This window comes from Apodemus sylvaticus, chromosome 13 (assembly GCF_947179515.1).
Source record: "Apodemus sylvaticus chromosome 13, mApoSyl1.1, whole genome shotgun sequence".
Taxonomy (NCBI): Eukaryota; Metazoa; Chordata; class Mammalia; order Rodentia; family Muridae; genus Apodemus; species Apodemus sylvaticus.
The window spans coordinates 68,103,422-68,123,605 of NC_067484.1; the positions used below are offsets into that span (position 1 = coordinate 68,103,422).

A 20,184-nucleotide genomic window follows, 5' to 3' on the forward strand; every position below is an offset into this window, starting at 1 on the left:
CTCAGTACTTTATGTTAGGCCCTGTGTGTATCACCATGGATTCTTTTCCTCAAATGGGGAATTAATAGGACATTTCTGCTGAGGAGTTAGATTAACCTGGGCAGACTACTGACCTGAGAAGGTGTAAAAGATGTCTTCAGGTACGTGAGCATGGGTGTTTGAGATGAATGTTAGCTGGTAAAGATGTCCTGTCATAAAACACAGTAAGTGCTTGGCTGTGCTGGATGTAGGAAGCTGCTCAGGAACTGACTGAGGAACAGGGCTGGATCCCATGTGGACCCCACCCCACATAGACCCCCTCCCTGGTGGAGTTTACAGTTGGGCATGGTAACTGTGGGTGTTGTCAATGGTACAAGAAAGGAGCGACAGATAGCTCACTGTCTTCACTCAGCCTGGAAGTAAGTAGCATTGGAATTCTTCCGGACAGTCTGTAGTAAGAGCTGGACAGCCCTATGCAGCTTCTCATCTGGCAGTTGGAAGGTTGGAAACAGGAGATAAGGGCCAGATTCAGGAGACAGTAAAGTCAGTAGAGTCCCTGGTATTAGCTAAGCCCTGGAGGCTCCAAAAAGTTACTGACCCTGTCCTCAGAAATATACACTTGCAATCCTTTCCTTCAGTCCTCAAGGTTATTCAGTTCATAGTAGAAGGCCCCACTTTAGGTAGATGTAGTCAGGGAAATGGATGGCATTGCTTGAGGGAGACTATCATGTAAAGACCATACCCAGAGAACTCATGGGCATGTTTGCTTGTATATTCATGAGGCCTGTGGGGAATCCTGGTTAAACATGGTATGGCTGTCAGATTAATCTGTGTAAATTTCTATCAATTATATTACAAGTCACTTCAACTCCCAGAGTCCAAATTGCTTAAATGGTGATACCAGTAGACTCTATGAGGAAATTGTGAGGATTTTGTGAGGAAAGACATGTCATGTTTAACATATGGCCTGGCCTATTGTTTGTGCCCAATATGTAGTAACTATTTAATTGCTGCTTAGGCTATTGGCAGTAATTGACAACTAGAAAGCTAGTCTAGGATTCAGAGCTGGGTAATGCAACTCCAGGAGTTGGTGCTGGCTCGAACTCAGTTCTTGGCACAGAGTTTTCTATATCAGGTAACTCATTTTTCACTGCATGGGCATCATGTACATAAAAACTGAATTAACCTACAAAAACCAAGCCTTAGATTTTCAACCAAGATAACAGTATCTCTATGATAAGAGTCTTGGTTCAGACAATAAAATTCTGCCTGGAGTGTGAGATGGGCTAGCTTTACAGCCACGTGGGTTTCTGCGGGGGAGCCTGAAGGCCTCCTCTGTTCCAACCGCCAGGGGGCGGTACTCCCCGCTGTGGCCTGTCAGAGCGGCGCCGCCCACTCTCTATCTCACCCCCCACACGTGGGTCCGAATGGTTAGGCCCGCCGGGCAGGTAGCGCGCTTCCGCGGCGTCCCTACACCCCCCTCCCTTCCCCCATTGGTAGGGGCTGCGGGTCCGGGCGGAAGTGGGGCAGGCGGGCGGGAGCGAGGCGTCACCGTTGTATATTCATGAGGCGCGCGCAGCCCAGCATGTTAATGAGGCGGGGCGCGGCGGCCGGCTAAGAAGGCTGCTGGGCGGCGGCGGTGGTTGCTGGCTCGGGGCAGCCGGGCGCGAGCAGCGTAGACAAGGGGTCACTGGTCGGCGCTAACCAGGACATGGAGCCGTCCGGCGGGGGCCTGGGGCCCGGCCGCGGGACCCGGGACAAGAAGAAGGGTCGGAGCCCGGATGAGCTGCCTGCGACGGGCGGCGACGGCGGCAAACCTAAGAAATTTGTGAGTGTCCCTCCCACCCTGCTCCGCAGCCTGGCGGAGTGGCCGCCCTCTGGACTCGGGCGACCCTCGCTGCTCTCCGGGGGCGTCTGCCTGCCGCTGGGGAGCCGCCCCCGCGCCTCCCTTCCTGGTTTCGCTGGGTTCTGGGCTTCGCGGTCCCACATTCTCCCCCTCCGGGACATCCGGCAGCCGGGCTGTCCCACCTGGCCCTCGCCTCGGCCACCTTGGAGCTTCCCTCGCTGTGCAGTCCGCAGGCTCTGCGCTCCCGCCCCCGTGCCCCCGCGGGTCTCAGTCCCACTTCCTTTCTTCTGCCTCTGGTACCCAACACCTCTTTTCTCTCTCTCTTTTTCTTTCTTCCTCTTTGCCCTCCTGTAAGCTGTTCTGAGTCCATTTTCTCTTCCCACTCGTATCCCACTTGGGGTATCTTTTTCTTTTTAAAGGTCATTTCCTTTCTCACTTGTAATCCCTTTCACCTGCTAACTTTCCTCCTGCCCGGTCCCCTTCTGCCCGGTGTCACCTGGTAATGCTTCCCCTCAGGAATGTTACCTGACTTGAGTCTCGTCTTCCCTCCTTCTTTGGACGTTTGTCCTTGTGATTATTGGTCATTGGGGCATGGCGGTAGTTGGCTTCCCTAACCACAAAACCTGTTTCTTTTTGCCCTGTTGCTTATCACTTCAGAGGGTTAGAACTTCTTTCAAGATACTATACCACCCTTCATGACCCGAGATGGTAATTAAACCTCCCCCTTGAGGAGCGACTTAGACTTCAATTTCAGTACGTTTATGAGTAATTTAATTGCTTTCTATACACTTTTTAAAATAGCAGTTTTCTCAACTCATCTTTAACCATCTTCTGAGCTCCACGGTTCCTGACATACCTTTTCTATCACCTATAGGAGAGCGAATCTCTCCTTAGGTGCCTAATCCCAGTCCGAGGGACTGTCGATGTTCATGTGACGCTGTTTTACTACCTGTTGCCTTTACTAAGTCCTCTTTCTTCTCTATCCAGGGAGCTACGTTCCTCCTACTATAAAAGCTTTGATACCAAGCAGTCAGGGGATTTGGGGGGGGGGGTGGAGAGAGAGAGAGAGAGAGAGAGAGAGAGAGACAGAGAGAGAGAGAGAGACAGAGAGAGAAAAAGAAGACAGAAATAATTTCTGTGTAACTATTTGCCGGTTGTTAACTAGTTGCTTAGTTTGCTCTTGCAGGTAACATAGTAATCTCTTTGACCAACTAAATGGCTTATAACTTTTACACCTCCCTCCACCCCCAATATTCTGATCCAAGTCCACAAGTTTGGGAAGTAAACTGCTAAGTGATGGATAATGGGAAGAAAGTGTTTAGTGACCTGCAGGGTTCAGAGCATACTAGACTGAATTAAAAGAGTGACTCATCTCTTCCTATTTCTAGCAAGACCAGGTGCTCCTGGTCTGGCCTTTCCAGCGACATACAGGGTGTCAGTAACTGTTTGATTGAGCAAGTACTATTGTAGAAATAGGATCCCTTGGTGACCACCTAAGTATATCCTTAGGTGTTCTTTCTTTAAGGGTAATAAGAATTAACCTTCCAGTTTGTGAGTTTTCCTTCTACAAGTTTTAGGGCCTGTATTTTATTTCTGTATTTTTTTTTTTGTTGTTGTTTTGTTTTGATTTTGTTGCCATAGATACTGTTTGACCTTCCTAGCCAAACTCTGGCTATTCTTGCTGATTTGTGGTGACCTCTGTGACTTGTTGCTGTTTGCTGTGTTTCAAGTTTTAAATGTGCTTTTTAATTTGTTCTAACACAGTGTTTCATAAATTGGTAAAATCTACTTAAGTAAAATCTCGCTGTAAGGCGAGAATTCCCCAGGAAACCCAGCTTCTTTTCACCTGTGTTTTTGGCATGTCACAGAGTCTTGTGTAGCTGAGTGGATTTGGCCCAGAGTTCTTATTTGCTGTACAGAGGGTGGAGCTGAACCTAGTTCTCTTTTACTGAGGTTCTGGTTTTAACCCTTACCTTGACTGAAGTTTGAAAGTAGGTATTGCAAGCAGTGAGAGTTGGAAGGTTTCCAGGAAAGCCGGCTGCTCCCCTTCCTAATTGTCAAATGCTCTACCTTCAGGCATAAGGATATTCTTTCTCACTGCTTTTTATGAGAGCTATGAAAATGGGAGACAAGGAGCATTGCAATCCACTTCTCCTTGTCTCTCTGTAAGTGTGGGAGTGGGTGGAGTGGATGAGATTGCCGGGGTGCTTTTGTTACCCAGGGCTCCGTTTTCCTGAACTTACTGGCTAAATCCAAACTCAAAGCTGTTTCGCCTACTCCACCTTTTCTCAAGCAGTATCCGCCTGAACGCCCTTTCTGAGTGTGCTATAAAAACCCTCTGGCTTGGACTAAGGGTGCTTGAAGTGTTTTGTCTTTGTGTGGCTGCTGCAAGCTCACCTTTCTGAGCAGGTGGTTTGCATTTGAAGGACTGAAGTTCATACCTCCCTGGCTTATGCAGATTCTAAGTACTCGCAGCCGGTAGAGAAAACAGAGCTTATCAATTGCCTGGGATCTGCCCTTTACCCTCTGAGGCAACTTGGAGAACAAAAAGTGGATAGGCATCATCTTTTAAAGGCATGGCTGTTAGAAATTTTGATGTGACTGAAGCTAGGTTGCTTGGCTTTCCCCTCTGGTTCTGGATGAGTCTGTCTCCTGGGCCAGGAGCATTTCCCTTTGCCAGCAATATTCCAGTTCCTTTCAGAGAATGGAAAATAAAAATTTGGAGTGAACAGAGTGTTTCTGACTTTGCAGCAGGGACGCATGTGGGTGTCAAATACACTCATTTCTGAAATATATGGAGAGAGTCAGTACAACCAGGGAGTTGGTAGGCTGCAGAGTATCCCTGCATTTAATAAATGACATGTCTTCTCATACAATTGAGAAATTAGTACATTTTAAGAACAGTGATTGCTGTTTCAATGAGAAACATAAGTTCTAAAGGCAAGGAGAGTTGGTAAATGCTCCAGTACTTTTAAAAACCTGAAAAGTTTTTTTTAAAAGACGCATTTATTTAATTTTTTATGTGTTTGAGTGTTTTGCCTGCGTGTGTGTATGTGCACCATATGTGCTTGATGTTTTAAGGAGGTCTGAAGATGGCACAGGGTCCTTAGAACTAGAGTTACAGATGGCTGTAAACTATCATGTGAATGCTGGGAACTGAATCTAGGTCCTCTGCAAGAGCAACACGTGCTTTTAACCACAGATCTATCTCTCCAACCATCAAGAGCTGAACATTTTGGATTGTAAATGTTTGTTATAAAACCCTCAGGAAGGTCAGGGAGTGGTGGTGTATGCCTTTAATCCCAGAAGTTAGGAGGCAGAGGCAGGTGGATTTCTGAGTTCTAGGCCAGCCTGGTCTACAGAGTAAGTTCCAGGACAGCCAGGGCTATACAGAGAAACCCTGTCTTGAAAAACAAACAAACAAACAAACAAACAACAACAAAAAACCCACCAGAAAGTAGTAGTATTAGTGAGGAACCTTATAATTTTGATAAGCACATGGATTACAACAGACCTGTTGTATATTCTGTATGCTAGAATAGCCTTATTGGCTCCCACTGTAGTTTGTTTATAAATGGATTACCAAGTTATTCTAGGGAAGTTATTTTCAGTGGAATGAAATAGAGACCGCAAAGATAAGGTTGTATACCACATGTGATTCAGAGGAACAGGTTAAAATCATGCTTATTGTCAAGAAATATGAGACGTGGTAGATAAAGTGTTTGTATATGAAATCGATTCCTTCTACTTTGTGTTTGTTGAAAACATTTATACTTACAGAAAGCATTCTCATTTTGAAACTAATTTTATATTAAGAATTTTTCTTTTTGCGTTTAGCTTCTGTTTCGCAGTAATAGGGAAACAAGCATCTTAGCACAGCAGCTAAGGTGCTGGCCTGTCACTATTGGTTGGCACGTTCCTGGTGGCCAGCTACCTGTTGTCTCTGTTCTCGCCTCTCCATGGTCTTCTGGTGGCTGCTTTGAGCATAGCCAGGGATTTGTGCAACCAGGCAGTTAAAAACTGTTAAGATTAAAAATTTGAACCATGCATAGTGACTTTTAATCCCAGAAAGGTGAATCTTTGAGGCTAGCCTGGTCTATGGAGTGAGTTCCAGGACAGCCAGAGCTACAAAAACAAAACAAAACAAAACAAAACAAAACAAAACAAAACAAAACAATCGTGTTTCGCGGGCAGGATAGGGGTAGAGAGAATACTAAAGTTTCTGGAAGCAAAAAGTGAAAAGTAAAAAATACTGTAATCTCTATGCAAACCTATTTTCTCTTAAACCAAAAACAAACCCAGGTTCATAATTATGAATGCCTTTTTACTGTGGAAAAAGACAAATATTGAGACCAATATTTTAATGAATTCCCTCCTTATAGAATAAGTGGATAAGCCATTCTTTCAGTTTTGAGATTTTTTTTTTTTTTTTTTTTTTTTTTACTTCTCCCCATTATTAAAGGTTGTTTTGAGAGCTTGAGAGCTGGGGGCTAGTGAGACAGACAACTCAGTGGGGAAAAGGCATTTGCTGCTAAGTCTGAAGATCCCTAGCCCCACATGGTGGAAGGAAACAAGGGATGCTTCCACATGGGCAACCATGTACACACACACACACACACACACACACATACACGTACATGCATGCACACACACACGCACACTCACATACATTCCAGATAAATAAGTGTTAAAAGAATGAAAACTTTAGCATTAAAAGAGTTTCTAATTTCATTAAGTCTAAACACTCAGTATCAGTCACTTCTTACAGTTGTCTGCTGCAAACATCAGTGGGCTGAAAGGTTGAAAGTGGTTGAATAAATAGAAGGGAAGCAGACATTTTTGATTTCTATGTTTTCTTCATTAAGTAGTAACACAGGAAGGGACTTGGTGCAGGAGTGAAAAGAAGCTGACTTTATTGCTTGGCTCTGTGACAATCAGGGAGTGTCCCTTGCCTTTTAGACATTGTTTATATTTTTTTCAAGAAGAGGACAGAACAGACAGAGAATACAGAGGAATGCACTCATAATGGACCTTGATTAAAAGAGGTATAGCTTGCTAGCTCTTAGTATTTGGAGACCTTGGATCCCAGCACTTCTGACCAAACCATACAGAAGTAGAGACCTTGCCAGCTCCTGCTACAGCCATCCTTAACTGTTGGATTCTAGTGTGTCTATGACCGTTCAGGCTCTGACAGTCTTGAACTTCTCGTGTCCTTACCCGCTCTTTGTGTGTCTTCCTTGAGGACACTGTTTAAGGTTTTGATCATTAAATATTTGTCTTTGTTGTAGCTTATGTACAAGGCTTTGGAATATGTGTGTTTTGCATGAATCTTTTATTTATTTATTTATTTATTTATTTATTATATGTAAGTACACTGTAGTTGCCTTCAGACACACCAGAAGAGGGCATCAGATCTCATTATGGATGGCTGTGAGCCACCATGTGGTTGCTGGGATTTGAACTCAGGACTTTGGGAAGAGCAGTCAGTGCTCTTAACCGCTGAGCCATCTCTCCAGCCCAGCATGAATCTTATTCTTGTTAACTATTTGAATTTCCTAACAGTATATTCTGAAAAAAAGGGGAGGTGTTTATTTTTGAAGAAGTCCCTTTCTCCCCACTTTTGTTCTTTCAACATCTTTGTTAAGAGCACATAGATTGTCTATTTTCAGTGCTTTGGTTCCACATTTTGGTTTTGAGTTGGAATTTTCACCTTTAGACAAGATGATTCATTTTTGAAACTTTTAAGATCAGGGAATGAGATTTTATTTATCCTGGACATCCCCTGCCCTCCTACAGACAGACAGACAGACAGACAGACACACACACACACACAGAGTTAGACAGTGCTAACTTTTGTTTTCCTGTACTCAGTATGCTATATCTTGTATGTGAGATTGTATAAATATTAGTGAATGTTCAGAGTTTTACTTAAGGATGTGATAGATTCATTTCAGAATAAAGAGTCCTGTGGCAATAATAACAGTTTGAATGAATGCTTCCTGTGTGCCTAGCAATGCTAAAGTTGTGAACTCAGTGACTCACTAGTCTCAACGATGGCCTTAATAAAATACACATTATTATTATTTTATTGGATTAGAATCCATTGAGATCAGGCAACCTGCTTGAGGACATAGAAGTAGAAAGTGGCAGAGCTAGGATTCGATCTGGATCCAGCTGGCTGGTTCATTATTTTGTAATGTCACTTCATATGTACTCAGACTTTCACATCTGCTATGTGTGAGTATCCACTTCTATAAATTTCCTAGAAACTTTTGGTGGTACCTCCTAGAGTCCTCTGGTCATCTGTAGTCTATTAAAACTGGATTCTCCTAGAGTCCAATTAGTGGGAAAGTAGTTCAAGGTTTAGAGTACAAAGTGCATTGGCTAAGTGCCTAAATGCTTTGTGCATTTAGTAATTTAGACTTTGAAGCAATTGGAAGAATCATAATTAAAAGTATCTTAGAGCTGTAGCAGTTACTGAGCATGTAAGCCCCATCTTTCCCATCTCAGGAGGTATTGAGTTATGTAAAACATTTTTTCCAGTAACCTGATCTCCGGAGTAAGTGGACCAACTTTAACAGTAGCATCAGTCAGCCGTCTCGGTTGTTTAAGTTGCTGAGAGCAGCGGGTCATGGCAATGCACCAGCAGAAGTGAGGTGAAGCTGAGGCCTAAGACTGTCTGTGTAATTAGCCTTTTTATGCTGAAATTTGATGTTGGGCATACGTAAACACTTACTATCCTGAAACTTAAGGATTTCAAATGACTACTAACTCCAGGGTTTCTTCTGAGTCTGAAAACTGCTGGCTTTGCTCTTTAGACCTGGCAGTTATTTGTCTGTAGTTAATAATTAAGACATTGCCACAGAGATCCAAGTATACAGAACTATAATTTTCTGTATGATTGGTGGTAAGAAGTAGAGAATAGAATTTCTCATTCGCCTCTGTCCAAATGGAGCTACCTTGGATCCAAAAGCTAATCATAAAGTCATGTGGTTATTGTATCAGATTTCAGCCTTGGTGTATATATATATATGTGTGTGTGTGTGTGTGTGTGTATTGTCTCTAACCCATTTAGGAAGAAAGGCTCTATCCAAGGCTGTGAATATAAGATTGTGTGAGGGCGTGCTGCTGGGGATCACACCTGTAGCTTTGTAAATGGTAGGCAAGCACTCTACCATTGAGCTACACTTTGAGCCCAGCATATACTTTAAACTGATGTCTAAATTTAGAGAGTTGGGAAAATTAAATAGCAGTGTTATTAGACTGAGAGAAGAGCTAAATTTCAGAATCTTGAGTGTTGGATGTTAAAAGAATCTTAAAATGATATAGCTTGTTATTTAGATAAAGGTTATCCTGAACCAGTGGTCTGCCCACCCAGTATGCAATCTAGAACTAGATGGTCTGCCTTTTCCACGTATTGCTGCTTGGTCGTGACCTTACCTCTAATTAGTCATGTGAATTTTGGACAAGTCATTTTTGTTTGCTTGGTCTTTTCTTACAAAACCTGAGGGTTATTATGAGTCATCCCTAAAGTTCTGTGCCAGTGCTGTACCAGTGTGCTGGTCTCTTAGACTCAGTAATAACCCAGGGTGGTAATGGGCAGTGCTTGCTTTATAGGAGATCAGGGTTGGGGCGGCCCTGGAAGGAAATCTGATTAGTAGGGAGGGAGGGAATGTTCTGAGGTGGGGAGAAACTCAGATGTGTGAGTGTATGCTGGAAGTGAGGGAAATGGCATTGTTACAGGAGATTGGTGGGTGTAGGTAGATCATTAGGAAAGCTAAAGCCACTTCACTTGGCAGAAATTTTAGGTTTCCTGTAAAATCTTGTAGGAAAAAAAAGATTGAAAATTAGCATTTTATTCCATATGGTATACATGGTATCAGCTTGGGGCCATATAATGTATTGTGGTGACATTATGTAATCAATATCTAAGAACTCAGATTTGTGTTAAAGTCCAGGAGATATTTATTTTTATTTTATTCGTATGGGTATTCTACCCACATACGGGTGCTGAGAATTGAAGCCTGGTCCATTGGAAGAGCAGTCACTATCTTAAGCACTGAGACATTTATCTGTCCAGCCCTCAGAAAATAATTTTTGCTGCCTTTGATGGTGTTTAGGTAGTTTAAAGTCTTTACCACTCATAATGCACCTGTCTTTAGAGATTATCTGGATCTTAAAAAATGTGGCTTTTCAGATGAATCTTAGGGATGTATGATCAAATTGTGGGCACAGTGAGATAATGCCTTTGTGAGAACAATCTGAGCCAGTGTTTGGGCCCAGTTTCTTCTTCTAAATGTTCTTCCTGACATCTGTGGTGTTCCCTTTGGTTGTATGGTTGTGGAAGTATTTTCTTCACTCTTCCTTGAATGCAAACACATTTGTGTTGTTCTAGAGTCTTATCGTCCATGCAGCTAGCTTGTAAGGCTACTAAAAGCGGTAGTGGTGCTTAGCTCATGTTATCTCTCGCCTTCTCTGCACTTCGTTTCAGTGTTAGTTTGGGAGTCTTGCATCAAGATTCCCCACTCTGATAGTCTAATATAAGAGACTGACGGTTCTAAAGTCATTAGCTATCACTCACCAAGCTAACTGTGAGCTAGAGAACCACTAACATAACTACTCCAACCAGAAGAGCACTACAAAGAAAAAAATGATTACAGTCTCTGGAGATGCTGTCTCACCATCCTGACTTGTATCTAATGAAGGAACATTATGTATGGTTAAAAAAATCTCTGAGTTATTTTACAAAGTGCAAGGCTGCTGACTTTCACCACTATAAATGAGAGGAGTATTTGACTCAGTGCTCATCTAAAGTGAATAGAGGCAAGTTCCCATGATATTTGAGTCTATTAATACCATAGTCTTTGATGTGCATAGAAAGGTTTACTCAGACCATTAAAGAGGAGCCAGAGACTAGTAGTCTGCAGGATATGTCTGGGTCTCCATGGTTAATGGTAGCAGTCAGAGTGTATGGTTCTTTTTTTTTTTTAATTTTAAAAAAAATGTTATCTTATGTGTCTGAATGTATTTCCTGCATGTATGTATGTGCAGCACATGAGTGCCTGGTGCCATGGAGTTCAGAAGACGGTACTGGATCCCTGGAACTGGAGTTAAGGATAGTTGTGGGCTGCCATGTGGTTCTGGGAACTGACTCAGAGTCCCTTCACAGGAACAAGTGCTCTTAACCTTTTTGAGCCATTTCTCCAGCCCCAAACCATTCTTTCTTAACACATATTCAGTCAGCTGTAGAATTTCTTTAGTTCCTTTATTTGGCCATAGAAGCAGTTAGCTTTGGACTGTTGTAAAACTATTCCATTTTGTTGGACTTAAACAGATGGTTTTAGTCTTGTTCTTATGTGAGATGTATACTAAGGTTCCACAGTTGCAGGCTTCTATAATGTTTCTTGATCCTTGTAGTTTTGAAGGATAGGAGTTGGTCCTGGTTGGCAGCTCTTAGCCTCTGCTACAGCTTGTTCGTTGCATGTAGGCTGTGGGTGACGTCTGTTTCCTGTGATTGAAACCACAAGAAGAAGTGGTGAGAAACCACTGTAGGATATGTATTATCAGGCAAGCAGCAGGCTTAAAGAGAGTAGCTCTCTTAAAGAGAGTAGTAGTAACCAATTACAGTGTTTTAAGAGGCCCAAAGAGACCTTAGAAATGATTTGACCCAGTTTTCCTTTAAATGAGGAGAACATGGAAGCTTAGAGCTGTTTTGTTGTTCTTAATTAGATGAGCCACATTTTAGAATCCAACTCTTCAGTATGCTTCCTCTCATTTGGTGTTATTACTCTTAAATTCTGCATGTGGTCTTTGTCAGAATATTTAATTAAGGTATATAAAAGGAGAAAAAGTTTTGGACATTTTGAATATGGGAATTGGATGATGATTTGCTTTAAATGCTGTGCTAATGAGTTAAAAAACTTTTTATACATCTTCAGAACATTAGTATCCAAGAAATAAGTTTATCCTGTTTTTTAATTTCACATAATATATGGATATTCTAGTCACTATCTTTGTACAAATGTATTTATAGAATTACAATTAGAGTTTATATATTTTTTACGTTTAAAATACTGTAAATATTTCCATTTCTAAAAGTTTTAAAAATTATTTTTATTTGAAATGGAAATGCATTTTTTAAATAAAAGCAATATGTAGCTTTTCTTAAAAGAATGTAGATATGTATAAACACAGAGTAAAACCATCCCTTTGTGCTTTTTTGCTTGTTTCTGTTTTTTGGAGACAGAGCTTATCTCTGTAGCTCTCTGGCTGTCCTGGAGCTTTCCCTGTAGAACTCTGCGATCTGACTGCCTCTGCCTCCCAAATGCTGGGAATTAAGGGTGTGCGCCACCTCTGCCAGACTCCCTTGTTTTTCAGGAATTGAAGTTACTTTAAGTAGGACCATTACTTAGTAGAGAAATACTTGCTATTTGGAAAGATTTGGGCCTAAATACTCTGGCATGAAATTGTGTATGTGATTGTGTCATAACATAGTTCAACATGGTTTGATTTCTAGAAGGATCAGAATGACTTTAAATTTGGCTTATATTTCTGGTGAACATTCATGAGAATTTAAATCATCATTGTACTCTCTGCTCTCCAAGATTTCCCTTTAGATCTTGTTCTAGGTTTATAAAAGGCTAGAAAATGTTTGTTGTGTTTCATTAGCTCAAATATGGCTTTTTGAACAGCAGTGTAATTTTTGGGTTATTTACTGTATTATTAGTAGATGATTATTTTTGGGTATTCAATGATGATGTGAAGAGAAAAGGGGATGTAACTATTATTTGGAATAGATCTTCATGCTTGGTTCCTGTATGTAGAAGTGACAGCAATTGTAGAAATTTCCTGTCTGTTGGGCCTTGGGTGTGTCATATGTGCCTACCCTGAGGAGAAGGCTCACATCACAAGGGAGGAGGACAGAGTTGCTACGGTGATTGAGAAACAGCATTCCTGAGTCACTGACTCTAAATGGTCAACACCCCTTTTTTAAAGGAGCAATGACAATCTTCCCTGAACTCCGAAGCCCAATAAGAAAATGAGGAAGAACCAGTGTTTGGAGGTTGAGAAATATATTTAAACTTTGGAAAAAGTTGGCTAACATTATATGTTTTCTGTCTGTGTGTTCAAATTTTACCAGAGCCTTAAGGTGTTTGAGAAGGAGGAAGCTTTGAGTACAGCTGTCTGCAAGGGACAGGATATTCGTTCATGGCTGTCATCCCTTCCTTCAGCAGAGATGATGGCCATGTCTGCCAGACATTTGATTTCCCAGTTTTGAGTACTTTGTCTATTGGAGCTTGTTTTCCTGATCCAGGAGTGTCTTACAGTGTAAGGTGCTGACACTGTAGACTTGTAAGAGGAGCGCAGTGTCCCCAGCCTGGCTTCTGTGCTGCTTTTCTGTGCTGGATTAGTGGGACTGGAGTGGCCTTTTCCTCTTGTTTCTAGGCTGTCAACTCTCTGTGAAGAACATTAGCCCTTCCCAGTGCTTAAAGATGAGACGAACTGGAGGCAAGAAGTTACTTCTCCTTGACTATAACAGATAATTTGAATCTGTTAGCAAATAAATCCTAATATTAAGGCAGTATCTCAGTGCGGCTTTGAACTCAGAATCTTCCAGCCTCTGCCTCCCAAGCGCTAGGACTCTAAGTATATACCATGCCTGGCTTCGTGGTTGACTTAGAGTTTTGTAGTTAAACCTTTTTCTTTTTTGCCTCCTATTTATATTTCCTTTCCTTTTCTCTGGTGTGTCTTCTTTTTTTCTTTTTGAGTGAATGTTGCAACTCTGCACCATTCCCATTTAGGGTAATAGGCCCAATAATTGTGATGTCAGAATTCAATTTTTCTGTAGATGGAGATGAGATGTCAGTTTATTTGCCATCTTCCTTGGTCCATTGATGGAAGGAAAAGCTCTTTGTATTTAAAGTTACTCGTTTCTTTCTTTCCAGTTCTGCCCGGAGCCCAGCCAGTTTCTCTGGTTCTGTCCTCCTGTCTTATTTATTTTTTCAAGACTCTTTGATTTTTTGTCATTTTACTTTATTATTGATCTTTTGTCTTTAGCCCAATGAAGACCATATAGTCCTAAAGACAGGAATACTAAGCCGTGGTTGATTTCAAATAGCACGCACACACACCTTACCAGTACTTGCTTACAGACCTTTGGTGGAGTGTAAAATTTGTGGCAAAGCTAGATGAAGAGTTCAAGTCTTTGTTGTAACTCCCATGGCCTCACCATGCTAAGGAACTGACTGTTAGTCCTGTGCTAGAAGAAAAAAGTGAATCAGAGGCAGACCCCACACCTCTGTGTTCTGAACGTCAGAGGCAGACCCCTCACCTCTGTGTTCTGAACGTCAGTCCTGAATGTTCCAGGATTCGAGAGGAGGTTGTTGGCCACACTTCTTTCCAGCTTTGCCTGTAGGTAGTAGCAGCAGCCTTTGTCATTGTCGACAACTTAACTACTTTTTAAAGAAGGTGGGAACACTCCTAAATGATGCCTTGTCTGTTTCATAATTGATTATTTTCCCCAAGGAGAGTTTATAACTATGTCTTGTGGGCTGGAGTGCTAAGCATAGTCCGTCTCATTCGTGGGGCTCATTCTCAGGCTTGAAGGCTCACTCTGAGGGTTAGTGTATGCAATCCTACTTTTCTATCAGAGAACTCAGAACCGTTTATCACTTGCTCAGTTTAAATAGTATTAACGAATACACTGTACTTACGATGGCGCTTCAGAAGTCTACAGTAGTGTTGATTTTAAAATAGAGTTTAGGTGATACCACCTGAGTGAAACAGCTTTTGCCCCTGCAACACGTAACAGCCACAGAGAGCTTCAACAAGGATCTGTTAAGAAGCCTCTGACATAAAATATTAAGAGTCCAGCTTAGACAATGGCTAAGTGTAATTTATAGGTAGAGAATGGTCTCTGTTTTCTCACAGCATGTTACTGAAGTACAGTGTTGTCTAATTAGTCATCAGGTGGTTGTTTTACCTGAAGTTTTTCTGTAGTAACACAGAAATCACTTTATAGACTGATGTCACCATCCGTTTTACCTGTGTATCTGTGATCCTAAGGTGTCTGTACAGTTATTTTGCATTTTTGAACTGGGTACCCCCCCCCTCCTCGGTTTTCCTACCTAGCCCAGAATGGTTTTGTAATAGCTATAAAGCCAGGTTGGCCTCAAATTCACAATCTTCCTGCTTCTGCCTTTTTTTTTTTTTTTAATATTCTCTATTTTTATTTAGATGAGTACACTGTAGCTTTCTTCAGACACACACCAGAAGAGGGCATCAGATCCTATTACAGATGGTTGTGAGCCACCATGTGGTTGCTGGGAATTGAACTCAGGACCTCTGGAAGAGCAGTCAGTGCTCTTAACCCCTGAGCCATCTCTCCAGCCCCTGCTTCTGCCTCTTAAGCTTTGGAATTATATAGGCAGGCCGCCACAGCTGGTCATTGTTTTGTTTTTTAGTAAAATCACAGCACTAAGAGTTTAAAGTGACTTATAGCATTATTGGAAATAAAAATCAGAACCTAAAGTCTTTTTCTGTTAGAACTAGATCTAGATAGTTCTGGATTTCAGCAGTTGAAATAATGTATGAATTTCCTATTGCTGTGCAATAAATTATTACCCAACTTAAAACATGGCATGGATGGTGTGGGTGGGTTCTCAGAGTGTGACAGGGCTGAAATCAAGATGTCAGCTAAGCTGTTCTTGCTTGAAGCTCTGCTGAAAGTCGGCTCCAGTCCCTCAGAGGCTGCCTGTAGTTGTGCTTTGGCCAAGAATGGCATGCTCACTCTGTGTGTCTTGACTTCTAGCACTTGTGTGGTTGGTTCAGGCCTACTCGGTAATCTGTCTTCACAGTCCTGTTTCACAGCTGTGCACAGGCTAGGGCTTTGGCATCACATCTTAGAAGTCTCCCACACTAGTATCTTCCTTGTTTTGAATTAGCCCAAAGGTAAGTAGTTAGGAAAAGAAAGTGCTGCACACCTTTAGTACCCAGCACTCGGGAGGCACAGGCAGGCTGGTCTCTGTGAGTTCAAGGCCACCCTGGCTGTTTTAGGGTTTCTATTGCTGTGCTAAACACCATGATGAGAGCAAGTCTGGGAGGAAAGAGTTTATTTCATCTTATAGCCTACAGTTCGACAGCATGGGGAAGTCAGGGCAGGGCCTGGAGCCTAGAACTGCAGCACAGGCTGTTTGTTTTTGTTTTCCTTCCTTCCTTCCTTCCTTCCTTCCTTCCTTCCTTCCTTCCTTCCTTCCTTCCTTCCTTCCTTCCTTCTTTCCTTCCTTCTTTCTTTCTTTCTTTCTTTCTTTCTTTCTTTCTTTCTTTCTTTCTTTCTTTCTTTCTTTCTTTCTTTCTTTCTAAAATCAAAGCTCTGTAATGACAAAAATGCAGATTCAAATAAGCAAGAAAATAGTGATTTATGATATTAGCTCTTGAAACAGAAGCAGACTTAAAAAGAATCATATGAGGCAAACTAAAAAACACGAGCTAAGGACTAAGCAAAATGAATTTTTCTTTGAAGGGAGAAAACTTAAGGCTGAAGTAAGAGAATTCATCAATAAAGGCCTTCGATCCGATGGATAATTATAAAAGGACTCCGTAGTGGCTCATGCCTATAATCCTCCTACTTGGGAAACTGAGGCAGGAGGAGTGTTGTTGAGTTCAAAGCCACTGTACTATATAAAGTGAAACTCCCAACAACCATTCCTAGAAAGATAAACTATTTAAAAAAATTATCCATTTAGGAGCATCTGTGTGCATGCGCACACCTGCAAGCATTAGGTCAGAGGACAACCTGTGGCAGTCAGCTCTCTCCACCATGTGGGACTCAGGGATTTAACTTCAGTCATGTCAGGCTCATAGTATAGCAAGTGCCTTTACCCAGTGAGCCTTCTTGCAGACTTCAATAGTTTCCTTTTTGTCTTCATGGGAATGTGGTGATTGTGGGTGGATGTCAAGAAGGTGTGGGGAGGCCTCAAAATGGATGAAGTTTCTTTGAGTTCATAGTAGGCATAATTGTATTATTAGACAGACAAGAGAACTCCTGTCTATGTGACCGACAAGTTTAGTTCTATCAGCTCAAAGTATTGGGGCTAGAAAGATGGCCCAATATTTAATTGCCCTTACTATTTTTGCAGAGGACCTATTTGGTTCCTAGTACCAATGTCATGGGACTTATAACCATTTGTAGTTACAACTCAAGGCGGGACTTCCTCTGTGGGCCCTGTACTCACACACATATACCTACATAGACACACATAATTAAAAATAAAAACTTAAAAACTAAAGTATTCATACATAAAGTCACCACAGTAACAAAAGATATCAAAGTTAATTCACATTATATACATAGTTATCTGGATATATATTAGACTCTGGAAGTCACTTAGTTTAATTAGTTGGGCCTTTTGGGCCTTAGAGCTTAGCGGGCTTACCTTGTGGATAAGAGTTTCTGATCTGTTTTCTTATAAGTAAAAAAAATTATCGTTGGGCAGTGGTGGCGCACGCCTGTAATCCCAGCACTCTAGGAGGCAGAGGCAGGCGGATTTCTGAGTTCGAGGCCAGCCTGGTTTATAGAGTGAGTTCCAGGACAGCCAGGGCTATACAGAGAAACCCTGTTTCAAAAAAAAAAAAAATCATCTAGTTTCTGATTTCTCTTTTAAAAGATGATTTTTATGTGTATGTGCCCGTGTGGGTTTATATGTGCAGTGTGTGTGCAGATGCCCATAGAGACCAGGAGGTATTGGATCTCAAACCTGGGTTACAGGCAGTTATGAACACCTTGCTATGGGTCCTGGGAAGAGCAGTAAGCATTCTTACTGCTTCCAGCAGGTCCACTGGAAGACCTGTAAGCATTCTTAACCTCAGCAATTTCTCTAGCCCCAAGGAAGTTTCCGATTTCTTGTAGATGGTAACCAAAAGATTTCCCACATAATACATTAGGATGTGGTGAGTGAATTAGGAACTGAATTACTGTCTGGAAGGGGAGGAAGGGGCAGGTGTCCATTTCTATTCTGATTGATGGTTGTTGCACTGCACTACATTGTCAGCTGTGCTGTATTTGATGGTGTTACTGTTGGAACATGTTGATGCATGTCAGTAAGGCTCAGTGAAACAGGTTTTTTTTTTTTGTTTGTTTGTTTTTGTTTTTGTTTTTTTTTATTTTTTTTTAATTTTTTTATTCAATATAATTTATTTACATTTCAAATGATTTCCCTTTTCTAGCCCCCCCACTCCCCGAAAGTCCCGTAAGCCCCCTTCTCTTTCCCTGTCCTCCCACCCACCCCTTCCCACTTCCCCGTTCTGGTTTTGCCGAATACTGTTTCACTGAGTCTTTCCAGAACCAGTGGCCACTCCTCCTTTCTTCTTGTACCTCATTTGATGTGGTGAAACAGGTTTTCAGAGAAGGTGAAGCTTCTTTTAGTAAGTGCAATTTTTTTAGGCTTTCTTTTCTAACCAGCTAATGACCTATAGATATTTATCTGATGATTCAGTTCTGGCAAGAGACTTATAGAATAAGTGCTGTACTTTTATTAGTAATCATTTGCATGTAAATGAAATATTATGAAAGTTGAGTAACAAGCAAAAATCTAGACTTCAGAAAAGGCACCCCTATTAGTGGAAGACCCCAGGAGATTCATTGCATAGTATTTTGAAGTGATGAGTCAGTTTTAGATTGTCAGAATCTGAAGACCTCAGAGAGGACATCGGGACCAGCAGGCTAAGGGGCCTGCTAAACAGGTGAGCATCTTGCAAGGCTGCAGTAAAAGCCAACTCCTTAGACATCAAGCAGGAATATGGTCAGGGAAGTATGCTGTTGTCAGTTGTGTGTGCCTAAGCTCACTATGACCGCATCAGCTTTCTGAATAAATCAGAGCAGAAAAAAAATTCTGTGGGATGATGTGTTTTTGACAGTTTAGGTAATGAAGCAAAAGACAGAAGAGCAGAAACACATATGCATGACAATGGGATATCATTCTGTGTTAAAGTGCAATGAGTGATCAAGATATGGAGACTTAGAAGAGCCTTTGTGTGCTGAGTGAAAGAAGCTGATATGAAACCGCTACAAACTGTATGGCATTTTAGAAAAGGCAAAGTAGGAAGACATAGTGACCAATGACTTCAGGAAGAAGGGGATGAAAGGGCCCAGGACAAAACTTCATAGTGATGAAGTGGTTACCATGGTTATATTTGTTCAAACGAACCTTAGCGTAAATTGTGGTCTTTGGATGATTATGGTATCTCAGTGAAGGTTCGTTAATTGTAACAGATTAGTGCAGAATGTTAGTAAAGAAAGAAGCTAAGTTCTGTGATGTTCTGTAGAGTAATGTCCTCAATAACACATGTATATGAAACAAGTGGTGTCCTGCGATAGCATATGCAATATGGGAACTCATGCAAAAGTGAAGAAGAAAGCTGACTTCACAAAGTTGCCCTCTGATCTTCACATGTGCATGTACTGTGGCATGCACACCTGTACATACACATCATATATGGTAATAACAATAGCTCTCTGCCTGATCCCTTTCTCCCTCTCTCTCCTCTCCCCTCCCCCCTCCATCTCCACATGTTCCTGGCCAACCCCCCTCCCCATCTCTACTCCCTTCTCAACTCCTCAACTCCCCTTTCCATGCCCCAAACTCTATTCTACACACGCACATACATACATACACACGCACACACAAGTAACAACAATAACAACAACAATAATAATGACATACATGTCTACACATACACATCATATAATAATAAATAAATAAATACCCCAACAACCTGTCATTTAGAGTCTCTTGTTTTGTTTACTTATTTTTAAAGACAGTTTCTCTGTGTAGTCGTGGCTGTCCTGGAACTTGCCTCTGTAGACCAGATTGGCTTCCTCACAGAGATCCATCCGCCTCTGCCTCGGAGTGTTGAGATTGAAGGAATGCCTGGATGTATTCAGAGTTTCAAATCTGCTGTTTACACCCCTGTTTTCCATAAGTAATAACATATAATTATTAGACATCTGAGGAAGGTTTCTAATGTGAGAAGGTGGAAGTCAATTACTGAACAGAGGGGAAGATTTAAGAACAAAAATCACTAATATCTACTAGAGAAGGATTCAGAAGAATTTTCAGAAGTTGCAACTATGAAGGCTGAAATTAAAGCTGAATAAAAGGGTTGGAAGAATTTGGAGAATCCCCTCTAAGTATGGCAGGAATATAGAGATACAAAAGAACGAGCAAACGAAACTCAAAGAACAGTGTGGAAACCCAGTGTTCAAAAGAGAGAAAAACAACAAACAGAAGAACAAGTTACCAAGGAAATAAAATTAATTTCCCAGCACTGAAAGCAAGGATAAAAATAGATTATACAAGGAC

At 41.6% G+C, this 20,184-nt stretch overlaps 1 protein-coding gene across 2 annotated transcripts in view; it reads left to right on the plus strand.

The window, feature by feature from the left end:
- Positions 1 to 1,559: 1,559 nt before the first annotated feature.
- The window catches only part of Diaph1 (diaphanous related formin 1), a 96,205-nt gene continuing 77,580 nt past the window's right edge, over positions 1,560 to 20,184 (plus strand). For both annotated transcript variants that reach the window (XM_052155915.1, XM_052155916.1), the window contains exon 1: positions 1,560 to 1,807. In XM_052155915.1, the coding sequence (XP_052011875.1) occupies positions 1,691 to 1,807 (117 nt within the window). In that variant the 5' untranslated portion in view covers positions 1,560 to 1,690. The remainder of the gene's footprint in view (positions 1,808 to 20,184) is intronic.